This window comes from Falco peregrinus, chromosome 2, assembly GCF_023634155.1.
Source record: "Falco peregrinus isolate bFalPer1 chromosome 2, bFalPer1.pri, whole genome shotgun sequence".
NCBI classification, from domain to species: domain Eukaryota; kingdom Metazoa; phylum Chordata; class Aves; order Falconiformes; family Falconidae; genus Falco; species Falco peregrinus.
In genome coordinates this window covers 19,501,299-19,524,633 of record NC_073722.1, presented here as the reverse complement: position 1 = coordinate 19,524,633, position 23,335 = coordinate 19,501,299, and the positions used below count along the sequence as shown (strand labels likewise).

Below are 23,335 nucleotides of genomic sequence, written 5' to 3'. Positions count from 1 at the left end.
GCAAGAGTTTCTTTACCCTGAATGCCACTTCTGTGAGGTCAGAGACCTGACTGGGGCTCTGACTTTCTGTGTGTATGGCATGTGTTTCTGTATAATTAATCTTGCTAAATTAATAGAGTTGGTGGTGATAAAATTTGCTGTGCTGTTAGCGTTCCATGGGTATTTATTTTTCAGGTGTGGCACCCAATCTTCCTACTATACCCTCTGCTTCAGACTTCAACACTGTTTTGTCTAGTGACCAGAACACCCTGGATGGCACACACTCCCAGCACAGCACCAGTCAGGATGACATTGCAGGTGTAGAAGAGGGTAACCAGGGGTTTCCTGCTGTCCAGCTAGCAGATGCACAGGTAGGTGTGGTTTGCTGATGTAGTTTGAAATGCTGTAGGGAAAAATAGTTATTACTTAAGAAAACCAAACCAAACCAACAACAAACTTACAACAATGAAAACATTATCATATTTTTGTACACGTTTCTGATACATTCCTGTGCAAAGAGGAAAGGCTCAAGAAACCTCTGAGGTGTCCCATAACAAACTTTATGAATGGTGATTAATAGAGCATTGTTTTATGACCTCAGAGAGAACATACTGGAGCGTTTATGAGAGTAACCTAGTTCTCCAGAGTGCTTTTTACTGAGAGGAACATGCAAAAACCTTGCTCCCATAGCTAAGGATTCAGTGCTGGCCTGCTGTGTTGTCAGTCTTTTTACTCAAAAAGTCCATAAAGCTTCTCCTTTTAATCCCCCTTCCTTCTGTTTTACAGCACTGACAATAAAACTTGAGTGTTCTGTGTGATGTAGCTGACGTTGGAAATACTGTAGATCAACAAATGATGGAGCAAGAAGATAAGAATAATCTAGATAATAAGAAGTAAAGCAGTGGGTTTTGTTTTGTAGGTTGTTTTCAAACCTCTTCTAAGTTACACGGGAATTCAGTCTCAGGATGCAATGCCACTCTGCTACAGAATGTACTTCGGGGAGTACCTTTCATTCTCAGGAACTCTGGACTGTCTAAGGGCAGATATTGTTGATTCAGATACAGCCAAGGAAAGAAAAAGCAAGCGAGCTCGAAGGTATGTTGTGAGATACTTGGAAATGTGTATATTGGCTAAAGAAAAGAAATTAGGATTTTCATGTGAAGACACAGAATTCCAAAGTACTTCCATAGAGTAAGGATCAGTCTTTTTTTTTTTTTTTTTATCTTATCTGTTTTGTCTTCCTGTTAGAATATTTTTTTTTTTTTTTTTAATCTTCCTGTGGAATGGTTTGGAAATTTTAAGTATTTGAATCTCAGCTACTTATGAAAATTGAAGACTGGGGAAGGGAGAGCTGGTGGGAATAATAGTAGGGGAAATTTGAGAGACTCTTAAATGCTGTTTTGTACTTCATCCTGTAAATGAGGCTGTTACTTTCAGTGTAAATACTGAATTTTCCCCCTGCCCTTTGGGCTAAACTAGGTTGTGATGGAAAAGTTGCATGCCAAAGTAAGTTTGCATAGAACTGAATGATTACTATGTTAGTAGCATGCAGTATGAAAGTATAAAAATGAATTTTTTATATTTATAACTGGTAAGGTGATATCCTAAGGGAAATAAAATGTTGGATTCAGTAAATTAGATGAACCACTGTGTTAAAAAAATATTTGACTCTGATAAAAAGAAACAAAGTAGTAACTTGTACCTTTTTCTTTCCTTAGGCAAGGAGCTGTCAATCTTCCTCCTCTTGAATTCAAACCAGCTTTGATGTTAGAAACTTTCAGTATTAGTGCCGTTGTGATGGAGAAATCCATGTGCACACCTCATAACTCCGCCAATGCCCTTTCTTTTCATGACTTGAATAAACGCTATTATAATACTTTTCACTGTAATTTTACAATTTCTTGCCAGTCCATAAGCCAGCACGTAGATATGGCACTGGTTCGTCTCATTCATCAGTTTAGTACAATGATTGATGATATCAAAGCCACGCAGACAGACATCAAACTTAGCAGATACACAGCTGGATCAGCCTCTCCAACACCTACTTTTAAAACCCGCAAACACAGAGACTTCCGCTCTTCTGATTTCAGCCGAAGCTCTCGAGGAAGCCTTAATGGAGGTAACAGAGTGAACAACACGAAGAACAAGCGAACGAACAACGAGAACAATAAAAAAGAGTCTCGAAACAAGAATTCCTTGGGAAGGTCAGAAAGAAGGACTTCTAAAGTGTCCAGGAAAGGTTCAAAAGATGTAGTTGACCACATGACTATTCATATGGATGATTCTGACTCTATTACTGTGTCGGAACAGAGCGAACCTTCTGCTGAGTGCTGGCAAAATATGTATAAACTGTTGAACTTCTATTCACTCATTTCTGATCCAACCGGGATTTTAGAAAAGTCTTCTGAAACTTTTGGGCCAACAGGTAAACTAGTTCACAAATCCAAGTAATTGAGAGTGCGTGCTTTTGCTCAAGTGTATTATTCTAAAGCTTGATCATAAGGTGGTTTTTGAAAGTTGCCCACCCCATCCAACTTGGATCAGAAGGGCAAGTGGTGAGGATGTGAGGGGGACCTTGTTCACCAAGATGGTGTACAGAAGAAAAAAGGTATTTTCCTGGGTGTATAGTATGCTTTGATTCTTTCAATCCTAGAATTGGTCAAATAAGTGTTAATTGATTGGTTTTAAATTCAGTCCCTTGATACTCTTGTGCAGCTCCGTTAATCTGGATTTGCAATGGGTGTGGGACTGTGCTGAAAGATTAACTTTTCTGGTTAATTGTGTGGAGAGTGCATTTTACTTAGAGTGGATTGTGTAGAGTTTGTTCCTCCCTAGGTACTATTTTGTTTTCATGTGGCTGCTGGAAATGCTGTGTATTATCGTTCTGTGAAAATGAGGGAAAAAATTTGTGCCCTGGGAATGACTGAGAAAAAAATAATCTGTGAACCTAGCTTTGAGAGAAGAAGAGGTGAAATACTGATATTTTTTTTTTATAAAGTCCAGCAAAGATAATAGGTGTTTGGGCCAATTTCATCCAGATCTTTTGAGATCTAGGGTGGTCATTGCTCTCTCTTTCCATTGTATTTTAGCACCACAGAGTAAGGTTGAGAGCCTACTTGGCATTGTTCTTTTTGTTGGTGAGCTTAGGTTGTTGTAAATATGCAGGGAATGGTATACTTACTAGTTTAGCGTGTTTTCGTTGGACTTCTTTTTTAACTAAACAGTGAAAAACTGAGGAAATGTCAAAGGAGAGCTTCTGTTAAGCAGAGGGCAGTATCTTTTATGCACAGAATATGGTATCCACAGCGATGGTATCTGCACAAAATGTAAATTTTCTTACGTTGTTTTTGTGCTCTTGAGTGTTGAAAAGGAAAACTTGCTAATCCCAGACTCAATTATAAGACCCTTCGGCTGTGAAAGAGTCAGAAAAGAAATAGGATAGTTGGAAAGTCTCAGAGCATTTTTATTGTGTAACAATAAAAATATAAATATGAATATTTACAAAATGTACATGAGAATATATCTCTCAATAATAATTAAATCACATCACTCATTATTGTCCGCATTGTGTCTTGGATTTGGTCCAGTTGCAGTGTTATTAGAGTGGAATAAGCGAGGCACAGATAATTTGCCTGAAGAGTTCCTTTGATGTGCAAGACACATGATCCTTGTTTTCAAATACAAACATAAATCAGATATGCCAAGGATTTCTTGTAAATTATCCTTAAATAACTCTGTATTTTTGTAGGTGTTCGAAGCCCAACCGAACCTGCTTGTAGAGTGGTGTTTGAGAATGAACAGGATAACGGCAGAGACGCGCAGAGGAAGCGCAGCCTGGTGACTTCGGAGCCACAACATGTGACGCTCATAGTTTTTGGAATAGGCATGGTGAACCGAACCCACCTGGAGGCTGACATTGGAGGTCTGACGATGGAGTCCGAACTGAAGAGAATCCATGGCAGTTTTACCCTGAAAGAAAAAATGAAAGGTTGGATAAGCTAAAATGTACTTTGTAATTAAATTCGGTGGCAACTTTACATGACTCTGTGTGTGCGCATGCCTATAGCAATGCGTATGTATGTGCATGTGTACTGTGTTTTGTTTGTAAATAGATGTGCATTATGTTTGCGTATGGATAGTGTAACAACGTTCAACAAGTTGGTTGCTCCTTTCATTTTCAAAAGCTTTCTTCTTGTTGTCATTTGATTTGATTTTACTTAATGCAAATACTAAACCTGTAATTTTTTAATTTTTTCCTGCTACTATTTTTTTGAAAGCAGTAGGCTTACCTGGAAGTATTTTACTGAATGAAATGCTGTTAAATATATTTTCTTTTTTTTTTTTTTTAAAGATGTACTACATCAAAAGATGACAGAGACGTGTGCCACTGCTCACATAGGAGGTGTCAATATCGTCCTGCTGGAGGGAATTACGCCAAATATCCAGTAAGTATGAAGCCTGACAATTTAAAATGTTCAAGTGCGTAGAAGTGGTATCAGTTGTGTGACAGCAAAGGTATGTAGCTTCATATGGAGAAAGCACTGATGATATGTCTTTAGGTAGAATCTGTGAAGTCATAGGGTTTGGTGGCAGTCGTGAAGCTGTTGCAGAACTGGGTTGGAGTCTGACGTGTAAAACTAATTGCACGTGCCCATTGATGGGAGGCTTTTCTGTGGAAGGCATGTCTGAGTAAGCTGAGAAGGAATATGGTGAAAGTATTAGTAGGTTTCAGTCTAGGGCACCCAGTCACACAAGCCATAGACATGAATAGGAATACTGTTCTTTTCTATTTCTAGTTAAAGATAATAGTAAGTTCAGAACTGGCTGTAGGATCACAGTGTAAATGGGTAGGTGACCTGACTGCAAAACTGTATGTGACAGGTCCTCTTGTAAAAAGAAAGAAATTAGATTTCATGTAATCAGAGCTTTCTGCAAAATTATTTGTGTGGTGTATGCATAGAAACTTTATCACATTGTGTGTATTGTTTCTTTTATGCTTCTAATTGCTTTTTGAAGCTTATAGGTCCCACTAAACCATACAAGATTTTTAGGGAGTGTTTAACCTACTGATGCTGATTATTCCCATTTAAGATCTGTATTGTTTCTTTAATAGGTGTCTTTTGGAATTCCCATGATGGATGATTCTTTGTGTCATTTTTACAGTTCTCAGATCCATTCTCCACCCTTTATATAATTGACACAACTTGGCAGGGGCCGGGGGGAGAATCACTTTTTGTGCGTGAACATCTTGAATTACTTGCTCAGCATCCACATTAGGGTGTTTTTGGTTTTGGGGCTTTTTTTTTTTTTTTTTGCCAGGTTCACAAACTCAAAAAAGGGCATGCATTATTTTTCTTTGTTTCCAGATGAACTTCTTTCTGTTTGAGTTGCAAAACAACAGTTGAACCACAACGCTTTGTCATATAGATCACCCTCATGCAGTTTGAGTCTTAGTTGGGTAACCCTTAGTATGTGATCTGGTTTTAGAATATTAATGTTGTAGAAAAGGGGCTAAATAATGGGACTTGGGTCTCTCCTTTTAATTTCTGTGTAGTTTGGAAGATAATACATAGCACTTAAACCATACAGTATTTCATAAGTATCTCCAGCTAATTGTTTCTGCTAAGTGTGTTTCAGGTGGATAAATGTAAGTGCGAATCTGACAGCCATGTAGGATTTCTGAAGGCAACTGAGGTTCTTTATGTCTGTTTTACCTCATCATTGTACTGAGCTTCTATATAGGGAGGGTACCAAAGGAAAGGGGGTAAATAATGATAAATCTTTAACAACAGCAGCAGCAAACAACAAACCCTAAAAAACCCCAAAATCCTAAATGAGGTAAATTTGAAAGTAAGTGTCATATTGTGGGTTACAAGTAATTAACTGACTAATTTTGCATGAATGTTTATTCTTTATTTGCTTTGTTTTTGTTTTTCTTGCTTTCTCTTCAATCTTCATCTGTAGACTGGAGGATTTTCCTACATCTCCTACAAGCACAGCCAAACAAGAGTTTCTGTATGTCATATTATTATGTTTCATAGTCTTGCGATTAACTCTGTGTTGTGTAGCTAGTGGCTGCATTCCTACTGTGTGTGATTGTGTAGGCAGATGTTGCTTGAATACATTTTAGTTTAACATCTAATATTACCTAGATAAGCTTTTAATGTAGCCTGCTAAATACCTGTCCAAAAAAGCCCTTGTAAATGTTAACAGGCTAGCTTTAGGGGCAGGTATTACACTATACAGTCACTCCAGTAACGCTAGAATAGTTTCACTGGCTGTTAAGTTTGTTAGATCCACTTCTCTGCTCATTTTGAGGAGGTAACATAATGCTCATAAAATGTAAAGGAGCAGGCAGGTTAGATGTGCTTTGGACTTGGTAAGGAACTGCCGTGCTTGGAGTGCTCGCGCCTGCTATGATTTCAGCACAAATAGGACCATTCCTCTTGCCTTTATTTACCTCTATGCTGGGTTAATTCCTGGGCATGCTGACCAGGCTACGCTAACACAAAGTGTTTTCCTGAAAACTCTGCCTGTGCATCTGCTGCTAATGAAGGTGATGCTTTTTGTCTCCCCCATGTCTGCGTGTGTGAGTCAGGTCTTTGCTTTCACCAAAGATGCAACGTCTTCTTTCTAGTCGCATACTTGCTTCCCCATGCCTAAGTCCAGAGAGTCTCAGGGGAGTAGCAGCCAAGGTGGGGAATGATGCACTGGTAGTCCAGAAGCCCTTTTTCACAATGAGCCTGCAGTATTCCGAGAAGAAAAGTTATGTAGCCAAAAGTAGTGAGGCTCTCCTTTCCCCCCCTCCACCTTTTTTCTCTTTCCTCCCCACCCCCCAGCAGTATTCTGAGTACAGGTTTCTTTTGCTGCTCTAGACCACCAGTGCGTATCTTCTAGAAGGATGTAGTACAACTGCTCTTTGTTACAGCAGGTGTGTATACTCAGTGTTGTGAGAATACAGGCCTCTATAGGTGGTAACTCTGGAAGGAGAGGTGATGGACTGTAAAACTGCAAGTGATATAAAGAAAAGACTGGGGTTTGTTCCTTTTTGTCTGGCAGCGACACTAAACCAGCAAAAGAAAGTGGTTTTTTGCGTAGTGTGTCACTGAACAGTTGAATTCATCGCCATATGATGTGGTCGGCAAAAGTATAAACTATTAAAAGGATTGGGCAAATCCTTGTAGGGTAGATCTGGTGGTGAGGTGTGAACACAATGCAGCCTCTGGCTCAAAAAGTAAACCCCTGATGGCTGGAATTAAGGGAAGGATTGCTTGATTTATGCCCCAGGTATCTGCTACTGCCTGAATCTTCATCTGACTCAGTGTGGTAGTTCCTGTGTGTGTTACAGGCCTCCTGCTGATGTTTTTTCCCCGCTTTTTCTAACGTTCCCATAAATCTGTTAGGTTGAGTGATGGCCTTGTAGCCACTTCTGTAGTGGGACAAAAACTGTTTTCACAAGTTTGTCTGTGGAGTGATTATTTATGGAATTGATGCAAGAGCATAGAATGACTTCTGAATGCATTACTGTATATAATTTAAATATCAATTAATGATTTTAATGATATTCCACCAGATCTGTTATAGGCATATCCCCATAGGTAAGCAGACTGCAGGTGTATCACGTGTAGTGCTCATTCCAAGTAAATGAATAGCTGCACGGTTGTTCTGCAGCTCAGTCTGTGATGGGCGTAGGCTTTTTGTAGACCAAGAAGTGACAGTGTAATTCATTTGTTGCATGAAATATAGAAATACTTTAGCAGAGAAGCACAGCTGGATCTTGCTGAAATCTCATTCTCCTGTGACATCTGTATTGCTGTAATTTTTTTAAATTAAGGAAGTACTGCAAATGGTATGAATTCCCATGTTTGGAAGTGATTGTAAATTCAGTACAGATGTCAATTCCAACTACATTTACTTTTAACTTCTATACAAAGGTAGGTTAAGTCTAGGCTGTCTGGTGCAGGTCAGGAAGAGATCCTGCAACTTCCCTGAAGTTGAATATTGTTCTTTGGATGCTGGAATAGCTAACACAGTAGTATTTTGTGTTATAGATGGGGGAAAAAATGTGTTCTTGATTGGATTGACAGTAGTTCAGTCAGAATGGCAGCAGGAAGAGAGCAGGAAATAAGCAAACATCAACAGAGAAATAATAGGTGTCTCAAAGAAGTGGGTTAAAATAAGTCTGCCCTTTTCTTAAGTAATGTTTATTTGTATAACGTTTTTTTGAAAATACTTCTGAGTTAAGATGTTTCCTCCATCATACTTGTGTAAATTCTTCAAATATTCCGAAATTGTTTCTGCTTGACAGTCTACCCTAAAATTTTAATCCATAACCACTTTAGGTCACTTGTAGCTGGGGAAATCTGAAAATGGTTCTAGAGGTTCAGTAAATCAATCTGCTGTTGATAGGCCTGTGGTTGTGTTACAGTGCTGTGTATTTCTTCATTATAAGTAGAAGGATGATGATGTTGGGTTGGAGTTTGGTTTGTTTTTTTCATTTCCACACCTGGGATGCTTTGGGCTAGCTGATATTTTAACATTAGAATAAGGAGACATCTGTTTGGGCTTCACAGAAGAAAAATGACTTGGGGATTAGAATATATAGAATATTGTAACTTTCACCATGAAACCAAACTGTCTGTAGAACAATTTAAATCATGATGCAAGAAGTATTTTTTATATGCTCCTTAAAATACAGTAATTGAGAAACTTTCATTGAATGTTGCAATCGTATAGAGTCTATTTTTCAGACGTTTTAGCTGATGAACTACATCTTCTGAACTGTGTGTCTTTCTCTTTGAGGCTGTGATATTCTGTGCTGGCTACATAATATACTTCCGTTGGGTAACCCTCCAGTAATTGACCTTAGATGAGAAACATCAATGTGTTACCCCATGTATCTTTTTTAATAGGAGCTTAGTGAATTCTGATATGCCACAATTTCATTTTGACATCAAAAACTGTCAGCTTCGTGCAGTTGTATTTTTATCTTGGTTATCCATTTTGAACAATATCCTCCTTAACATTCAAATGAAGTTTAGACTTCATATTTTGGAATACTATGTGTCAATTAAACATCAGTATTAATTCACAAACCCATTTATCACTTGCTATGTATTTATTGCTGAGTGTTTCCTCCACTGACCTATTTGGATGCTAAAATCAGATTTTACTAAATCTTCTTATGAAAAGGATGGTTCCAGATTATTCCTGGAAAGGAGCTGAAATGGAAGGTTCTTGTTTGTTTCAGTGTGTGAAAATTTGTTTGTGTACGTGCAGCCTAGTGTGTGTAATACTCAAATGGTCTTATGTTATGCAAGAATAACAGTTTAACGGGTATTTTTCCAATGCATGACTTGTGGTTCTCTTAAATGTAGTGCAGTTGTTTGTGGCATGTAGTGCATCTGTGTGTGTAAAGTGAAAGAAAAAGGAATGTGGACATAGTTTATAAACAAAATCGCTTATACGAATATTTTAAAATTCAAGTAACGCTTAAAAAAATTAACATAAAACTGTAATTGTTTTGAAAGATGTGCAAATAAATCCTATTTCCTTTTCTGTTAGAACTGTCGTGAAATGCAGTATTGCCAAATCCCAGGCCCTGTATAGTGCCCAGAGAGGGCTGAAAACAAACAACGCTGCTGTGGTCAAAGTTGGAGCCATCAGCATCAACATCCCTCAGCACCCTGCCACGCTGCACAGCATGATGGTGCGCAGCTCTCACCAGCTCTCCAAGCAGATTTCAGATCTCATCAGGCAGCCATCAACTGCGTGAGTGCTGCTTGCATGGCACTTCGGAATGCCGCTGTTGGCCGTCCCGTTACAGGCGTGGGCTAATCCAAACCTATGGGGGAGAGTCAGGCTGGTCGTGTATTGTGTTAGAATAACAAGATGTATTTTCTGATCTTTGTCTTGGTGAATAGGCCCCAGCCTACCAAAGAAGATGTTGCGACTCCTTTGCCCTCTGAAAAGACTCCCACGAGTATTAATCAAACGCCTGTTGAAACAAATGAATTTCCACAGCTCCCAGAAGGCTTAGAAAAGAAGCCCATCGTTCTTAAATTCAGTGCCATGATAGATGGTATAGCTATTGGAGCAGCGCTCTTGCCATCTCTAAAGGCGGAATATAAGATGGGAAGAATGAGGAGTCACGGAATGACAGGTAACAGTTCTCTGAAACTCTAAAAACGTTGTGGTTGATAGTTTGGTCTTGCTAGAAGCATCCAAGAGGACTCGATATTTCTGTTGAATTATAGCTAGAGCTCTGAATCTGTTGCTGTCAGCTTATGTTTTTGACTGTGGACTTCAGTCAGATGAGGCCATACAGAGAATTTACTCTCTTGTTGCTATACACAATTGCCAGAGGCTGCGTAGATGAAGACATGTATATACATTCATATATAGCTTCCTCTCAGGAAGCTTCCCTCTAACTGCTAAAATCAGTTTATGATCCTCAATTAATTATATTCTGATTTGTAAGGCTACTTGAGAATACTCTTATAGAGCCTCAATACATGAGGTGGTTTGTATGACTCCCTTCTCCATGTAATTACAGTGAAGTCTTCATTGTCTTCAAAAATTAAGAAAACCCAGAATCATGTGAGTGGGTATTTATAGCTCTAGAGGTCTATGCACTTCAATAGTAGCTTAAAGATCATTTATTATTATTATTATTATTCCAAAAGTTTCTTTAAATTTAAGGATGTATAAAAGATCATTTTGCCAGTTTATACCCTTTCTTTCCCCATCTTCCTTTTATAGGGGCCCAAACTAGATTTAATTTTGAGCTTCCAAGTCACAGATTGCGCTTCACTTCAAAAGTCTCTGCCACTGATATGTCGACCATTCCTCCTTCGGCAAGTCTCAACCTTCCTCCTGTCACTATGTCAGGCAAATACATCATGGAAGAACACGATACCTACTCGGACCAAATTTGGAGCATAGATGAACTCCCTGCCAAGCAGGGCTATTATCTACAGGGGAACTACTTACGCTGTGTGGCTGAAGTAGGTGTTGAAGACAGTAGTCATCTTTGACAGCATGTTCTTTCCATTCTGTTACCTTTCTGTATGTACATCTTCATATTATTGTTGTGATCTGCCTGCTTCAGCACTCTCAGGTTTACAGGTTCATCCAAATAGAGCATTTGTAAATGCGTGACACTGAAATAGAACTTTCTCAGTCCTTAGTTTGATGAGCAGCCAAACATATTCAGCACTCAAGGCCACTGTATCGGAGGATTTTGAATATGATATTTTGTGCAAACAGTTTGGAATGACAATATTTCTCACTAGTGAAGCAGAGGAGTATATTATGCTGATGATTCAAAGAAAGTATAATTTTAAACCGAAAGCGGATGCTAATGCATCAGATAGTCGTATATTTTGCAAAAAGTAATATTTAAAAAATGAAAAATAATTTTATTGGTTTATAACTTCTTTTTTTTTTCATGATTAGGCAGCTCCATGGCTAGGAGAAGCTATATATAACCTTAGTAAATGACACAAAATTTTCTGTTCGACACAGTGTGTTCTACTCACCAGCTCTATTTTTGTACCAATTTCCACGGTTGCTTTTCACAGAGAGAAAAGTGGTGCTGCTTAAAAGAAACCGATCTGGTGGGGAAATGCGGGGCTTTTCTGCTAACTTTTTCTTTGGTCAGAAAAATGATCCAGCATGTTCGTAATTGAGACTTCTGACATGTGTGTCTTTATGGGAGAAGTTTCATTAGGTGCTGCTCTTTGTTTAACCCATTTGAGTTGTTTCCTGGCTGAAGAAGGACCTTCTTTGAATTGAACGGAATGGGCTTTGAATTTGTTGAGCATGTAAAAAAAGAGGGAGGGGCTGCTTAGCAAAGGCAAAAGCCAAGTGCAAGTAGTTTTAGAAAATATCTGTATCATAATTTTACTTTAAAAGCCTTCATGGTGAATTTAAACATTCTTGGGCAGACTCCAGTTCCTTAGGAATATTCTTTAATATTAGATTGGACACATAATAAGTTTGCCACTGAAGGTATTGGTAAACTTGTTCATATACAGTGACTAGAATAACGTACTTTTGGAGGTTGACAGCTCATTTCTGTTTTGTTCTGGTAACAATTTACTGTCTGAAATTCAGTAGCATTTTGCACACATCCCTGAACCTTAATAGAGTCCTGCATTTTATTGTCTCAGCTAAACTTAAACAGGAGAATAAACCTTTTAATAGTGTATGTCCTTCAGTTTTCTGATAGGTATTCACAGCAGAAAAATGGCAAGACAAAACTATGTAATGTTCTTTTTTTTTTTTTTTTTTTAATGCCAATAACAATATAATTGGACTTGAAAAGGTATGCCTGAAAATTAAAAATGTGTTGTCGTGAAACCATATGTATGTTAACTTTTAAAGTTTTGTTCTAAAATTTTATATTTCTGCAGGTTGGTTCTTTTGAACATAATCTCACAACTGATCTTTTAAATCACTTAGTATTTGTGCAAAAAGTGTTCATGAAGGAAGTAAATGAAGTCATACAGAAGGTTTCAGGTAAGCAGAACACTTAAAACCAACTTTAAGTGAGATCCTTAAACCTCATTTATGGCAACGTTGTGTAGCTCTTGGATGAGGTGTTTATTTCACAGAGGTTGTCCTTTGCATCTGGCACTCTGAGCAGCAGAGCTGGAGTTGCAAGTAGCGACAGAGGCTCTGGGAAGTTTTTGTAGCTCTATCTGAATAAGGTGTTTTATTGGGAAGCAGAATGGTTCATCATTTTGGATGCTAGCCCTTGTGTCTGTGACATGATCTTACTTGGCTTACTGTCTGTATTCACTTTGTTTACCTATAAAATGCAGATCGTGACACTGAATTTCATAAAATAACATCAGCATATACTCTTAAAGGAAAACAGCTGCGTCTGGGGAAAATAGTGTCAATATTGGTATTAGCATCTGCTGATTCCTAGCTCTTTTGATAGCAGGTTATGTGTTTCAGAACTGGTTGAAAAAGGCATTTGGCTATTCATTAGATTGCTTTGTGTTTCATGCTGTATACTCGGAAACGACTGTATTATTTCTGTCATTTAGGCTGGCTTCTGTTCTCAAAAAACTTTCAGAAGAAAATAGTGGGTTTTTTAACCTAATTTTAGAGAAGAGTTCCAAAGTCACTTAGTGCAGTCTACATTGTGTATTCATCTGTTTGATGTTAGACAGCCAAAGTTATAAAACATTTATTTTCTTACATAGAAAACTCTGTTTGACCAAGTCACAGTTTACACAGCATTTAAAACCAGATCCACTCACTTTCTAGTTTTTACTGTTAGAGACTTGGTCTGTGTTCACGAACTGAAAGCAAACCAAAAAGCTGGTAACTTCTCCCATGCAGTAATATTTTAATGGCAAACAAGTTCTATCATCCTCCGCACTGGAGAAAATAATAAAAAAAAAAAAAAGAAGAAAGAGTACAAAATGACCCTATTTTTTCTGATATTTGACTACTCTGAGGGAAAACATAAGGACTGGAAGCTTTGACACGTTAGATATTATTTGATAGTTTTAAGAAAAGCCAGGAATATAATTTACAGTGGATGTTACATGATGGATGAGGAGACTAACAGAAAAGCAAATGAGAACTGTGGAAGCATTTTGTTGTTCTTTAGGTCAAAACAAGAATTGGCAGATGAGGGTAAACAGTAAATGAATTAGAAGGACAAGCAGTAATGAGTAAGAAACATTGTCTGCCTATTAAGAAATAATAATAAAGAAGGTAAAAAGAAAGAAGAATAACCAGGGGAGGTAAAGGGAATATGAATTTCATTAGTTATCTTTTTAGAGGAAGAAGGATGTATGTTTGAGAGAAAATATTACAGGATGACAAATATGAATAAATACTCAAAAGCAGGTGAAATGTCAAGTAGTATTAATTTTAACACTTTTTGAGTTATCCTAAAAAGCTGTCGTAGAAATATAACTGATTTTTTATATTTAGGAAGGATTCGATGCAGTGGAGAAAATAGAAAATGCCATAATCCCTGAATGAGAAGAACAAATCTAAAACACCCTGATGTTTGTTTCACACAAAATATATTAGCATTGAGTAGTAAGAGAACACTTAGGGGAAGAATTAACCTTCAACAGCTGTCATTCTTCTGTTAGAACAGTTTTTACAGAGGAGCATAAAGTGGTAAAAAGGGAAACCTGTATTAGATTTCTTTTACAACATTTCTCAGTCTCTAGAGTTCATTCTTTCCTCTGTTTTATATGAGGAATTTGGTATCATTGCTGGTTTTTTGCTTTTCCAGACCGTAAATTTGTATTAGGAGTAGCAGCCTGATGGTTTTTGAAATGTGACTGCTACCTTCCATATTTTGGAAATTCAGCAGGAATGTAGTCAGCTGCCAGTGATCCGTGGGTCTGGGTGCTGAATGCAGAACAGTGGGCGTGGAAGACAGCTTTTGTCCTTCTGATTTGCAACAAAGTAATTTACATGGCTTGAAAATTCCTTTTAGGATAGTATACTAAAGTGTTTTTTCTGTTTATGGTTTCTGTTGCACTCAAATATCGAATGCATGTTATCCTTATATAAAACCCGGGTAAGTTCCAATTATTTAAGGTGGAGTTGTACAGATTAAAGGCTAGGTAATGAACAGAGAGAGCAGTTCATAGTAGTTCCATCTGCAAGCTGAGGGCAGTGTTGATTTACAGACAGCAGGTGTCAGCTTTCAGACTCTTGGAACTTTCTGCACTGGTTTATGTAAAGATTCAAGTCTAACTTCTAATTTAGTTTCATTCAAGAAAATTACGCTCGTTTAAGTGAGAGTGTAGATGGAGAAATTTTATTTAAAAGTGGTATCTGTTTTCTTTCTTTTTTCTTTTTTAAACTGGCAAATGCATTGTAAACTTTGTGAAGAAATGTCATTGCAAAAATAGCCTGTAATATGCATGTGGAGAATATATGAAGGATGAGTTAGTTTTCTTGCTCAGAACCCTTAGGTTGCCATTGTAGTTTTACGTGATCCTAGTTGAGAATATCTGGGGATGGGACTTAACACTCACACATACACCCACCCTTACCCTAAACAACAAAAGGAGGAGGAGGTTGTTAAAACTATTTGGAGAAGAAATATCCAGATGAAAAATGGAGTGACAAAAATTTACTGTTGTTGTGTGCTTGTGGGTGTTTTTTTCTAAATCTGCGATTTAACTGCCTATTTTTTATCTAATTAGAAGAACTGGCATATATGGAGAGAGTGACAGCCCTTTCCAGCAACAAGACCTTCCTGTAAACTGAGACTGAACGTAGATCAAATCTCAAGGAGAATTTAAACCAGGATTGCTTCTTCAGTTTAGGGCTTGTGGGAATATGTGACGTGGGATGAAATATGCCAGGATGAGGAAGGAAACACAAAAATAAAATAATCACAAGATACTCTTTCCTCTTGTCATTGAAAAAATACTGATAGACTTTCAAATCCTCTTTTCATGTAATTTGCATGGTATTCGTTCAAGTATTTAATTTTTATTGTCAGATAATTAGGAGATACTCCTCAGCTCCTACACCAATGTATCTTTTTGAAAACTAGGTGTTACTCCTTAGAGGCTTTGAGCCTTCCTGTGGGAAGTTTCCTGGGAGGGAGGAACATGAGAATTAGTAGTAGTGTTAGAGACGCAGAGACTTAGTACAGTTAGTAGAGAGCTATTCGTTATATGTAACAACCTGAATCTGCACTGATGTCTTACATCTTCAGCCTATATTTGGTTTTATAAATCTTCAACTAGTGACTGTTTAAAATGCGGCTTAATTCACTGTCACCTTTTTTTTGGTTTAGTATCTGTTTGTTTGAAAATGTTTGCTGTGTTAAAACTCTGAATGTGCATATTTAATGTGTACAGGAGGGGAGCAGCCAATACCTCTTTGGAATGAACATGATGGTACAACTGATGGCGAAAAACCAAAAATTCTTCTTTACTCATTGAGCCTACAGTTTAAGGTAACCTTATGATGACAAAACAGCAGTCCTAGATACTATTGATGGTTTTTGGATTTTTACCTCAAATCTTAATGAATTAGGAATAATCCGCGTGGAGAAAAAGACCTTGAGTTTGGTTCCTGTAATCTTTTAAGACAGCTTAGTAGCACTGCATTTTGAAAAACTGTTACGTCCTCTTTTTGCTGCACGGTGAAAAGGGGGGTTTGCTGCGTGTTTTGTTTGGGTTTTTTCCTCCCTTCTCTTTATGTCTCTGAACTAGATCCCAATAATGTTGTACCTTTCTTATTCACTAGGGAATTCAAGTGACAGCTACAACTCCCTCAATGCGAGCTGTGAGATTTGAAACTGGACTGATAGAACTTGAACTCTCAAACAGACTGCAAACCAAAGCAATGCCTGGAAGTAGCAGCTACCTCAAACTGTTTGGGAAATGCCAGGTGGATTTAAATCTGGCACTAGGACAGATTGTTAAACATCAGGTTAGTGTTCATCATCTTTGCATGTGCTCTTCTTCATAGTGTGGGATTAAAAAAATACATGACTGGGTGGGGGTTTTAGCTTTTTTTTTTTTTTTTTTTTGTAATAAAAGTTTAAGCATTCTGCAGCACATAGTTGTGGAAATTTACTTCATCAATATGCCCTCGTATTTTGGTAAATTAGTCATGTAAAATAAACTTTCTCATTTGAGTCAAGAAGGGAAGATGACATTTCAGGAGAATTAGTAAGGCCAGTGTATGTGCATTGAAGATAGAAGGAGTGAAGTATGGGCTCTTCTTTACTTTCCCTCTTTTTTTTTTTTTTTTTTTTTTTTTTTTTTTTTTTTCCCCTTCTTCTTTAATTTCTCTCATGCTGTTAATATCTCGGAACTTACTAGCCCTTTGCAACAGTACTGGCCATGCTACTGAGTCCAATTTAAATTTTTTGTTGATAATGCTATTATTTTTAGGGTACATGAATGCAATAATAAGACCAGACAAGACCCAGACTTGTCTAGACCTACATTTTGACCTAGTGTGTCTGTCTTAGTTTGACAGTTGTATCTTGTAGTCTTAAACCCACTGTTAACGTGAAATCACTAATTCTATGATAGAAGAGTATTTTGTGATGCCTAGAAATGAATAAATACCAATCTTAGAACCTATAAATGTACTGTCACAATTGTATATCTGGGTATATAAATAGCTATTTTAGTTACATTTTATAATAAATAAGGAAAAGAACGCTGCAATCAGAATCTGATGTAAGAAAATTTAATATCCTGAAAGGAGCTTTGGCTAGAAGAGAAAAAGGGTAAAGGAGACAGCTTTACTTCTTGTTGTAATTTCACATTTTGTCAAATGCAGTGATTTGCTTTTAAAATTTTTTTCCTACCCCTGAACTCCTCCCTGCTGCAATCCCTTCCCCCTTCCCAATTTTTGAACGTTTTAAGGTTTATGAAGAAGCTGGCTCAGACTTTCATCAAGTTGCCTATTTCAAAACAAGAATTGGATTAAGAAATGCTCTCCGAGAAGAAATCAGTGGTTCATCAGATAGAGAAGCCGTGCTCATTACTTTGAACAGACCAATTGTTTTTGCTCAGCCTGTGGCCTTTGATAGAGGTATTGAAGAGATAATTGCTACAAATTTGGCTTAATACTGAGGAAGCTATGTTTTGGTTTTTTCAAGAGGCTTGACTATTCAACATTAGTATATTTCATGTTAAATCAAAATGTTAGGTAGTTGGGAAATGTAGGAGATCTACTGCATGCTGACAGGTTAAAATTCCTCATGTCAAAAATTCCATTTGCTAAGGTGATGAGTTTTCAGATGGTTTGGAGGAAGTTGCTTTTGTAAGTCTTCACAAATGAATAATGCTGAGAACGGCGTCGCCGTCTCTATTTTAACATGCTGACTTTGATGCTAAATGCTTGGCTTTGTCCACCTTGCCCTTTGCAACTGCTCTTCACTACTTCCGAATATATGTGTGTGTCCATCCAGTGTTGAACATACAGTGTCTTAAAGTAATGGAGAAACAGTAAAAATGAAAAAAAAAAAAAAAAATTAACTTTATGTAGTGAATGTGCTTTTTTTGGGGGGGGTGGGGGGTATGTGTTGATTTTAATGAAACGTTTCTGTTTTCTTCATAAAGCTGTGCTCTTTTGGCTGAACTACAAGGCTGCATATGACAACTGGAATGAACAGAGAATGGCTTTACATAAAGATATTCATATGGCCACAAAAGAAGTAGTAGATATGCTGCCTGGAATCCAGCAAACCTCTGCACAGGCTTTTGGAACCCTCTTTCTTCAGCTGACTGTCAATGACTTAGGAATTTGCCTGCCCATCACAAACACACCTCAGGTAATCAGAATGTCTAAAGCGATGTGACTGTTGGTAGTCTGTTGAAATACCCAATGTCCACAAATGTAATTTTTTATCACACCAGTGCAAAAGTTATAGCATGCTGATAGTTGCAATAGTGACATTGCTTGTAATAGAAACGGTGTTCTCATTTATAGAAGACCTGGGGTTATGCATGTTTTAGTTCGTATGTGTGTTTTGGGGAAATGTAGTGGATTCTTGTTTACACCGCATATGAGCTCAGCACTTTGGAAAGTCCTTGGAAGTGTTTCAAATGGAACGTATTTTCTTGAAAGCTTCCATCACAAATCCCAATTAATCCTTTATTTTTCATATGATTATAGATAGAAAAACTCTGAAAACTGTTGGCTTTAATGTTATGTTTTGACTCGTTTGTTTAATTAAAACAAGGAATGAGGCTATGAATAACTATGACATATATAGATATATGTTTTCAAACAGTTACTTTTATTTACTCAGATTGGATTAAAGATGTTTAAAATGTAGTCATTGACAAAAAGTGTATCATTATAGTAGGGGGTAAGGCTAATATGTTACACAGGATGATGTATTGTTTAATGTGCAGTTAACTAGGTTCTGTATTAAAGTAATGCCTACACAGGGCATTGTGCGATGTGTTAACCCAGCTTGTTCTGTAAGGGAACATGCACTGCGTTATGTTTCTGAGCTCTCTTTTGAGTCTTAAGTTTAACGATGCACAGCTCAGTAATGCGTTCTCAGGGTGTGCTTTGTGGCCCTGCAGCTCCTCCTTTGCTGGCTCTACAGTTTGCCGAGTTTCTTGACAGCCAGCGTAGCATGATCCAGCACATTCCCCAATGACATTTAGCTCTGCTCATTGATTCTGTCTTCAGATAGACAGGAGAGTACCTGAATCAGTGGACCTAGCTTTCATGAACATCTCTGTGTTTATTCTCATGTAAGAAACAATTCTGTGCAGACCTGTATTCCCTCTGTTGTGCCTTTCTTAGAAATGACTGCAGTTGTGCCTGTCTCTTCATATATAATGCGAAGGTGTGATCTGCACTTAAGTATAAAATTGAAGATACTACAGTGGAACTGGAACGTTATTAGGATAGGTGATGTTAATGGCTTTGAGAGAAAACCTTGGATTCAGAGACCTTTCCTATGTTGAACTGGGTGTATTCTTAATGGGGAATAATTCCAGAACAGGAATGAATCATTTTAATGATATAGAAGAAAATAGTCGTAATGCATAGAGGCATGAAGGAGTAATGAGGCCAGTAACCTAGAAGTTATAATGACATAACATTTTGATTGGGAATCTTCCATCTGGCAGCTATGGACAAAGCAGATGGCATTTTATGTGTTAGAAATTATAGTAAATTATAAACATTTTTTTTGGCTCACAAAGTCTTAAGCTGTATATAGAATAGCATGTTCACAATACTTATGCTGGATCAAAAGGATTCTAGCATTATAGAACAGAATATGTGGCCTTTTTTGCAGGTAAATAAAATTACAGACCTTTGTATAGAAAGGACTGGAAAACAATCAGCTTGTGTATTTAAGACATGGCATAATTGTAGATATCAAAATAAGCACCACAAAATCATGTAAAAATTAAAGCTACTCTTCATCATTGTTCAATCAATTCATGTGCAGCACTTCTTGGAGAACAGAATCAATCCTGGGCATGTGTTCTGTGGTCGTAGGGTCAAACGGTTCATAGCCTGTGATGATATAGTCCTTGATTATATACGGATTTTCTTTCCTTTTCCAGATAAGCTTGACTCCAGATGCCCTAATATATTTACACTTTAGGTGTTGTATTTAGGAAACGACGATGCAAGACATTGTATGGACAGATGTGATGCTTTTGAAACTTTGTGCGTAGAAGGAAAAAATACAAAGAGATACAAGAAGAGGATTGGTTTTCTAGTGGGGAAAGATAAACAGCATTTAACGCATGTACAATTATCACTTTGACATTGCCATGACCAGTAAATTCTCTCTGTGATTTTATTTTCCAGTCTAACCACACTGCAGATCTTGACACTGGCTCTGCTTTAGTCCTGACTATTGAAAGCACGTTAATCACTGCCTGCTCCTCAGAGTCTTTAGTTAGCAAAGGTCATTTTAAAAACTTCTGTATCCGCTTTGCTGATGGCTTCGAGACAAGTTGGGATGACTGGAAACCAGAAATAAGAGGAGATCTAGTCATGAATGCATGTAAGTGGGTGTGATTTCATACTGGACAGTAGTATTTCAGATATAAATCCACTTTTACCTGTTCCTGTGACTTTTAAAACTGCTCAATTTTCCCCCAAAAAAGATGAAATACTTTGGCCTTTTGAAAGCAAAATAATATGTATCTAAAAGGTTGTATTCCTTTGTGGTTTTCCTTATTAATAACTTTGTTCCTATATGTCTCGTTGTAAGTTCTGTCTGAGAGATGTTGGAAGAGTTGCATGTGTTGCTTTTATGTAATTTCCTAAGATCCTAGAATCTTCACCATAATGAAAGACAGATAAGAAAAAATAATCTATATTAAACTATTAAAAACTTACTGGGATAACTGTGGAATTTTAAATTGATATAAATTTGGATTTTACCAGGTAGATTCTCTTTACTAAAAAAGAAAAGTCAATCAGTGGGAATTAAAACTAAACCTCCTAGCCAACACCACTCATGCTTTAATTGTGGATGGCAAGAGACTGAGGTGGAATTTGGAAGGCCTAAAGCAACTTTCACTGTCTCCCTTACCTGTGTATATGTTTCATATAGGTGTTGTGCCAGATGGTACATACGAAGTATGTTCCAGGACAACAGGACAGGCTGCAGCAGGTAATAAACTTCTTTTAATATATCAAGCCCTATATAAATAAAACATTCATAAAATATGACATTTAAGTCCTCTAACTGTGTTGTAATTTAGTTGGTGGTTTGTTTTTTTCTTTTTGTTTAGTATTTTGTTTTCTTGGTAAAACTCCTCCATGTTTTTATTTGCTTCATCTTTCCAAGCTCTTCCAAGCTCTGAGTCACATCAGCCACACTGGTTTTAGATTTTTACCTGCAGGAAAAGACACGGTGTATGTGTGTTTGTTCCTTGGTTGGAGAATAGTCCTCTCTCAGCAGTGTGGCCCTACTGCTTTCCGTCCTAGGGACTGCTAAATCTTCCAGTCCTCCTAATGCTGAGACTTTGCATCCTGAGCCCCCATTCTTCCCTCACCACTTTGAGACAGCTTCTGTTCTTCCCAAACTCCCTCTCTTCCTGGTCTACCCTACTGAGTTGTTTGGACATTCTCCAGAGGGCTTGGAAATACCTGGCATACTCTGTCTTGGCCATCATACTTGCTGCTTGCTTCATCTTGTCTCTCTGTCCAAACGCTGCACCTGCAGTGTCTCATGTCCCTGTAGTTTCACTCATTGTCCCCTGCTTGCTTTTTTGTGCTGAGGAGACATGGAAATGAAATGCATGCTGCAGCTACTGAAAATTGTCCTCACGTGGAATTGTGAATGGTGAAAACCAGGACGAATCCATGTAGAAGGAGAAACAGTATCTTGTGTAGTTCTGCTTAAAACAGGTTCTGTATTTTGATGCTGAAAGGTGGAACTCATTAGAAAAATCCTGGGAAGACAGGGTATTCAGCAGGCACATTACACATAAATTGTAACATCTTCCAGCATCCAAGACTTGAAACTGTAAACAGGCTCAGCAGTTTTACATGCAGATAGACATCCTTTAGGTTTCTCACTGTTAGAAAACCTGTTCTGGAATAGTATGCTTGGCTGCAATTCTAAGAGCTGAAGTTTGAGATGCTCTTTCCTGGTCATCAGCTTGGCTAAAGGGAATATATTTTCATTAGGTTTGTCCATGTACATCACTTGTTAAAGAAATACTGACTCCATAGCTGTGAAGTACTTCCAGCAAGCATTTCAGTTGTAGAGTATGTTTTCCTCAGAGTGGGCAGGAAAGACAGTTCTTTGTAACTGATAAACACTGTCTTGGCTAACTAGGACGTAACTCAGTATACACTAAGAGGTAAAACAGTTAAACTTTTTTTGTTTGTTTGTTGATACAGAAAGTAGTAGTGCTGGGACCTGGACGCTGAATGTGTTATGGAAGATGTGTGGTATAGATGTCCACATGGATCCAAACATTGGGAAAAGATTGAATGCTTTGGGCAACACTCTCACAACGTTGACAGGAGAAGAAGACATTGATGATATCGCTGACCTCAACTCTGTAAACATAGCTGACCTCTCCGATGAGGATGAAGTTGACACTATGTCTCCTACTATACATGCAGTAAGTGAATCAACCAAAATAAGTGCTGCTAATCGGAAAAAGTATGACAAAGTCTTCAGTCAAATAGAAAGATCTTAGCCTGAGTTAAGTTCAGCCTGCTGTTCCTTATGGCTCATATAACTCTTGTTGCAAATCAGAAAAGCTTGTGTGTTAGTTTTCTAACCTCATGCCTCAAAGGCAAGAAATCACAGATTGTATTTGTACTGGTGCTATGTGGAAATATCAATCTAGATTTGAAAATATGAAGACACAATACCTAACTTAAGGTGCCTTAACCGGAAAAGCTGTTGCTGTACATGGATTTTTCTTAACAGGAGAAAGAGTAAGTTACTGACATGAGCAAATGAAAAAAATTCTTTTTTGGTACTTCTACCTGCTATGCTGCTGACCTTGCGGTTTGGTTTCACATAACAACATTTTAACAGTGTTCTTTAATGGCTATCTTAAATGTCTCCTGCCTGCCAACAGTGAAAACGTTATCCCAGAACACTAATGTTCCTGTTTGTTGTTTAGAAATCAGGTGGAGGCTCATTATGTGGAGATGTGCGCAAGCTAACATTTGGGCAGCGGATTGTAAATCACCTCCTGGGTTTGAGCCCCCCAAACCATCGATACTCTGTTCCTGTAGAATATCTATTGGGGTCAGCAAGGTGTGATTCTCTCCAGTCTAGCAGATCACATATGAAAGCAGGCAGATCCTGCTCGTGGGGACATGTATGTAGTAGTTACAGTGTGTCTGATTGAATGATGGGTTTTGGATCACT

The 23,335-nt window shown here is 37.8% G+C and overlaps 1 protein-coding gene across 14 annotated transcripts in view; it reads left to right on the top strand.

Annotated features, from left to right (window-relative positions):
• Window positions 1–23,335, top strand: part of BLTP1 (bridge-like lipid transfer protein family member 1) — a 125,136-nt gene that overhangs the window by 72,464 nt on the left and 29,337 nt on the right. For 8 of the 14 annotated variants that reach the window (XM_055794858.1, XM_055794863.1, XM_055794857.1 and 5 more), the window contains exons 44-61: window positions 175–350; window positions 899–1,074; window positions 1,698–2,404; window positions 3,728–3,967; window positions 4,331–4,424; window positions 5,944–5,994; window positions 9,544–9,750; window positions 9,903–10,141; window positions 10,741–10,985; window positions 12,396–12,501; window positions 15,843–15,940; window positions 16,234–16,419; window positions 17,370–17,538; window positions 18,069–18,280; window positions 20,293–20,491; window positions 21,047–21,106; window positions 22,345–22,571; window positions 23,085–23,285. In XM_055794858.1, the coding sequence (XP_055650833.1) occupies window positions 175–350; window positions 899–1,074; window positions 1,698–2,404; window positions 3,728–3,967; window positions 4,331–4,424; window positions 5,944–5,994; window positions 9,544–9,750; window positions 9,903–10,141; window positions 10,741–10,985; window positions 12,396–12,501; window positions 15,843–15,940; window positions 16,234–16,419; window positions 17,370–17,538; window positions 18,069–18,280; window positions 20,293–20,491; window positions 21,047–21,106; window positions 22,345–22,571; window positions 23,085–23,285 (3,593 nt within the window). The remainder of the gene's footprint in view (window positions 1–174; window positions 351–898; window positions 1,075–1,697; window positions 2,405–3,727; window positions 3,968–4,330; window positions 4,425–5,943; window positions 5,995–9,543; window positions 9,751–9,902; window positions 10,142–10,740; window positions 10,986–12,395; window positions 12,502–15,842; window positions 15,941–16,233; window positions 16,420–17,369; window positions 17,539–18,068; window positions 18,281–20,292; window positions 20,492–21,046; window positions 21,107–22,344; window positions 22,572–23,084; window positions 23,286–23,335) is intronic. The other 6 variants (XM_055794866.1, XM_055794865.1, XM_055794864.1 and 3 more) reach the window with 3 other exon arrangements.